Source organism: Bos indicus, chromosome 19 (assembly GCF_029378745.1).
Source record: "Bos indicus isolate NIAB-ARS_2022 breed Sahiwal x Tharparkar chromosome 19, NIAB-ARS_B.indTharparkar_mat_pri_1.0, whole genome shotgun sequence".
In the NCBI taxonomy this organism is placed as follows: domain Eukaryota; kingdom Metazoa; phylum Chordata; class Mammalia; order Artiodactyla; family Bovidae; genus Bos; species Bos indicus.
This window is the reverse complement of record NC_091778.1, coordinates 44,587,216-44,592,743: the sequence shown is the minus strand read 5'-3', so window position 1 is coordinate 44,592,743 and position 5,528 is coordinate 44,587,216. Positions and strand designations below refer to the sequence as shown.

Genomic DNA, 5,528 nt, shown 5'->3' with positions numbered 1-5,528 from the left:
TGAGAAGCCTGCATACTGCAACTAGAGAGCAGCCCCTGCTTGCTGCGACGAGAGGAAGCCCGAGCACGGCAAGAAAGACCCAGCACAGCCAAAAATAAATGAATAAATAATTCTCTTAAAAAATGAAGCTTAATAAAGAAGCTGAGACAAAGAGACTACAACCTACCCTCAACCCTGACCCACTCCCATCCCAAGCCAGCTGGCCCAGAGTTCGACACACAGAATCCCTGAGGTGATCACCTCCCTCCCACCTCTCTGTCCCTTTGATGGACTAAGGCAGGAGGATTATTTCAAAGTTCTGGATCCCACCCAGCCAGAATGTAACTTTCTAATCAGAATACCCCAGTGCTGTCCTCTCCCTACAACCCGTTCAGAGCCACTGGCTTCTCCATTTCACTGTCACTTGCCGCCAGTATCCTCTTCCTCCACCCCCCAGGTGGTCAGGGCACAGGGCTGTGGGGAAGAGCTAGGACATTCACAGGTCTCCTGTGGACCATGACCCCTCCCCAGGGCTGGAGCGTGGTGGGGCGGTGGGGGGAGGAGAGGAGCAGAAGACAATCGAATAAGATGGGGAGGAAGGACGGTTGGCAGGGCCGTAGAGCTGGCACCACAGAGGCCTCTCTGCTAGGGATGGGGGAGCACCTCCAAGTTATGTTGCATGCTGCTAAGTCATTCAGTCGTGTCCGATTCTTTGCAACCCCGTAGACTGTAGCCTCGGAGAAGGCAATGGCACCCCACTCCAGTACTCTTGCCTGGAAAATCCCATGGACGGAGGAGCCTGGTAGGCTGCAGTCCATGGGGTCACTGAGGGTCAGACATGACTGAGCGACTTCACTTTCACTTTTTACTTTCATGCATTGGAGAAGGAAATGGCAACCCACTCCAGTGTTCTTGCCTGAAGAATCCCAGGGACTGGGGAGCCTGGTGGACTGCCGTCTATGGGGTCGCACAGAGTTGGACACGACTGAAGTGACTTAGCAGCAGCAGACTGTAGCCTGCCAGGCTGCTCTGTCCTTGGGATTCTCCAGGCAGGAATACTGGAGTGGGTTGCCATTTCCTCCTCCAGGACATCTTCCCGAGCCCGGGACAGAACCCTTGTCTCTTATGTCTCCTGCATTGGCAGGCAGGTTTTTTAACATAGTCCCCCAAATCCAGAGACCTCAGTCCCCCAGGCGACCAAAAATGGAGAGAACAGGTCCTTGGAGATTTTAAAACAGAAGAGAGAATTGGGGTGGAATGGGGAAGATCTCCCAGCAAGAGCTTAGGGTCCTTCCAGCCAGGGCCTCCCCAACCTGCTCTTGGGCTGCAGGAGAGGACTTTGCCCTGAGGCCTGGGACAGATGAATCACAGGTATGTGTGGACGGGGGCCAGGTAGCACGTGTCCCCAGCAGAACCAGTCCAGCAGCTCTGCCCAGCAGGCCCCAGTGCTGACGCAGACTTGGGCACCCTTCTGGATGGATGCACACCCAACCCCATCCTGCCAGGCACCTTGAGGGCTAGGGGAGGGACTGTGCACAAGTGTAGCAAATCTGAACCGGCCCCAACTCAGCGAAATTCCGCTTCTGCCAACTGGCTAGGAAGAAAGGAGTTCCTTAGGAAAGCTGCCCCAGGATGGGGTTGCCAGCACCTCCCCTCCGTCCCCAGGTCCTTTCATCTGATTCTGGAGCCAGGACTCTGAACTGGCTCTTGGGAGCCCTTGTTTGCACAAAGGGTGGGAGCAGGACTAGGGGATTGGAAAGAATTGATGGTGTTTGATTTTTACTTACGACTCCCACTCAGATTAGGAGGATCTAATTGTCCTCAGACACAGCTGGCCCTCCTGCTGAGAATGGGTTGGCCCTAAGAGTCTGAGCAGGCGCTCATGACATCAGCATTTTATTCTTTCCATCATTGCTAACATTGGTGGCCTATATGGATATCCAGCAGTCCTCACTCCCACCTGGCTCAAACAGCTACTAGACTTCCCCTCTCGTGGGAATAGCTACCATTCCCAGAGCTGGACAACTCAGGGCTTAGTCACAGGTGCCAGGCTGGCTCAATCCAGCCCAGGCCTCCCCAGCATCAGTCACTGCCATTGCTGCCAGTGAGCTGCAGTCAGCAGGATCGGGCACATGGAGCTGGCTTCAGGCCAGGAGGAAATTACTTTCCATTCTCACCACATCCCCCAAGGTGTGTGCTGGGTTGGGGGAGGAAATCAGACTAACCACTTGAGTGCTGGGGGTGGGACAGAAGGCCCTTTGAGGATTTACCTATACAGACCTAAGAGGTGGCCCCAAGGGCAAGAACGTAGGAGCAGCTCGCACCTGCAAAACTTGAAGTTAAATCCGCAAGGGGACTTCCTTGATGGTCCAGTGGTAAAGAACCCCCCTGCCAATGCAGGGGACACAGGTTCAATAGCTGGTCTGGGAAGATTCCACATGCCTTGGGGCAACTAAGCCCATGCACCACAACTACTGAGCCCACGCACCCTAGAGCCTATGCTCCACAACAAGAGAAGCAGCAATGAGAAGCCTGTGCACGTCAATGAAGAGTAGCCCCCACTCACTGTAACTAGAGAAAGCCCGCACACAGCAACAAAAACCCGGCACAGCCAAAAATGATAATTTTTTTTTTAATGCCTGCAAGGACCAGTTAGTGTCAAGAATAAGTAAGAGCAAGAGGATGAGGGAAGAAAGGGAGAAAGAAGGGACCCCAAAAAACCCGGCAGAGATCAAGCAATGTGATATGTGTGTGTGTGTCTGTGTGTGTTGTATCTGACTCTTTGCAACCCCATGGACTGTGGCACACCAGGCTCTTCTATCCATAGATCAGGCGATAACATGGAGTTACTTCAACTCTCTCTAATCCCCACCAGCTGCCCCATGAACACACAATCTAATTTTTTAGAAAAAGGCTTGCTTTGCAAATTCAGCTTCAAGATAAGTCCCTCCTCCCCACCCCTGCCTGCCCATCTGGAAATCTTGGGACTATCCCTGAGCCAAGGTAAAGAAAGGAAAATGCCAAACCAAGGTTAGAGCTACAACATCATCAGTCTTTAATAACTTATAGGCAAATGCTAAAAAATAGTTAATAATTATACAGAGGACATACATGGCTTATAAAAACGGTCATTAAGTCTACAAAGGGGGGATGGAGGGATTCTTGGCACTTTCATACAAACACAAAAATATAGACAGTTATGACTGGCACCCCTAGAAAAGCATCCCTCAGTTGGGGTGGGGGGAGCCAAGAGCTAGTTCTCATTATTCCAAATGCATCCTCCAAGTAACTTTCCTTTGCCCCCAAACACGTCTAATCAAAAAGCCAGAGAAGAAAAACAGGAAACAGGGTCGAGGTAGAGTCAGTTTACATTTAAGCCTCCACAGTCCTGCAGCCTCCACTTCCCCAGAAGTGAGGATGAGGGAGAGATGTGAGAACACATTCCATCTCCCGTCACCCGCCCCCATGCTGCCCCCAAACAGGACCCCTGTTGTGCTTCTTGGTCCTCCATTGAGGTGGACAGGTCCTGCACCCTGGGGCTGAATGAGGGGCCACAGGCTCCGCCTGGCTGTCCAAGTGTGCAGACCCCTACTGGTGAGGAGGAGCAGCCTCAGGTCACCGTCGCTTCTTGCCTGCCCGGGCAGCCTTCTTTCTCTTGAGGATCATCTCATACAGGCGCTCCAGGCCTGGCTGCAGGCCCAGCCCATCCACAGCACTGCAGCCCTGCACGTGGGTGAGTGTGGCAGTAGCCAGCTCCCGGACCGCCAGCCTCTTCTCCACCTCGGCGGCGCTCAGTGCCCCGGGCTGATCTTGCTTGTTGGCCAGGACCAGCACAGGCACACCCTGGTTGTCCGAGGCTCGGCTGATTCGGTGGAGCTCCACCTTGGCCTCCTCCAGCCGCTCAGCCTCAGCAGCATCCACCACAAACACCAGGCCATCTGTCCGGCGTGTGTAGGATCGCCACAGCGGTCGAAGCTTTTCCTGCCCCCCGACGTCCCACACTTGGAAGGTGATGCCACGGGACCCCCCCAGGGGCACCCGGATCTTCTCTGTGTTGAAGCCTTTGGTGGGGATGCTCTGGACAAACTCTTTGAACTTAAGGCGGTAAAGAAGGGAGGTCTTTCCAGCTGAGTCCAGCCCAATGACCACAACATGCAGGGCCTGGAAGTGAGGCAAGAAGGAGGTGGTGGGCGCCATCTCAGTCAAGTGGTTCCCCATGTTGAACTCTAGCTAAGATGCAGGTCTTGGGGCTCACAGAAGAGGCAGGGAGGAGACCTTGAAATTGCACGCTTTGGGGATCACAGCTGGGTTATCTGAACAGGGAAAGGTCATGGGAGAAAAGAGGAGGATCGATGTTTAATAACAAACATGAAATTTGCAACTTCTTGATCACGTCCTAAATCAGCAGCCCACTTTTTAAAAATTTGTTTTCGGCTTTTTTTTTTTTTTTTTAAGCAGCTGCAGGTATAACAGAGGCTCTCCCCCGTCCCTTGGGGGCCATGACAGGGGCGATGAGACCCAGAGAAACCCCTAGGACACTGAGGTTGGAGAGAGAGGCCTGGATAGGGGGACAGTCAGCTTCCGCGCTTGTGGTGTGGCAGCAGGCACCGCGACCCCAGCTCCCCAGGAGAGATTCCTCGGGGGAACCTGCATCTGGGGGGCAGTGGCCCGAAATTAAGAATCAGGGTGCGGGTGCTGAAATCGGAGAGAAGGGCCCACTCCCACTCGCCTTCCACAACCCCACGGTTGACACGCCCCTCCTTACACAGACCCCTTCCCCACTGCCCCGCGACCCTCCGCTGCCCGCCTTCCTCCGATCGCCGACTTCAGCTCCCGCGTTCCCGTACCCAGACCGCCTCGGCTCGGCCTGAGCAGCGCTTTTACCTCCCGTCAGCCGCGCTCTCCCCGCTCCCCTCCGGGCCAGCCCCGCTAGTATCCACGCCGGTCTCCAGCGCGCGGGCACTGCGGAGCTGACAGGGGCACTCGGCCTTAAAACCCGCGTGTGACGTCACGTGGCATGGGCCAATCAGCGGCCCTGCGGCAGCGAGGTGGGGCGGAGCGTGGAGATCCGCGGATTGCAACCGGGTCCCCACTGTGATGCAACTGTGATCAATTGGTGACCGTTTTATTGATGTTTTCTACCATTGCCTGTATTTGGAATTAAACTCGGAATTAACCTGGGATGGAAGGTGGAAGGGGCGTGGCAGCGTTTGGCTAGGGAGGAGAGATGAAGAGCATAATATTCTCAATATCCCCACATGCCCCTCACACAGGCAGAGATATTCAGTCCACGTGTGCGCTTCCTCTGCCAGGGTTTACTCGAGAGATGTTGACAAGTCTTCCTCCTATATCTTTTCTAATTTAATGTTCTAACCTGTATGAACCTGGAATCCCATAAACCGCCTAAACCTATTACCCCTGCTGCTGCTGCTAAGTCACTTCAGTCGTGTCCGACTCTGTGTGACCCCATAGACGGCAGCCCACCAGGCTCCCCAGTCCCTGGGATTCTCCAGGCAAGAACACTGGAGTGGGTTGCCATTTCCTTCTCC

The 5,528-nt window shown here is 54.4% G+C and overlaps 1 protein-coding gene across 1 annotated transcript; it reads right to left on the bottom strand.

Annotated features, from left to right (window-relative positions):
• Positions 1-3,010: 3,010 nt before the first annotated feature.
• Positions 3,011-5,528, bottom strand: ARL4D (ARF like GTPase 4D). The gene is made up of 2 exons (XM_019982414.2): positions 4,864-5,528; positions 3,011-4,292 (listed from the first exon to the last, which is right to left on the bottom strand). Exon 2 carries the CDS (start codon positions 4,195-4,197, stop codon positions 3,595-3,597), a length of 603 nt encoding a protein of 200 aa, XP_019837973.1. The 5' UTR covers positions 4,198-4,292; positions 4,864-5,528; the 3' UTR covers positions 3,011-3,594.

Bases quoted from the DNA above. Each gene is read 5' to 3' on its own strand.
- ARL4D (XM_019982414.2), bottom strand. From the start codon at position 4,197: ATGGGGAACCACTTGACTGAGATGGCGCCCACCACCTCCTTCTTGCCT.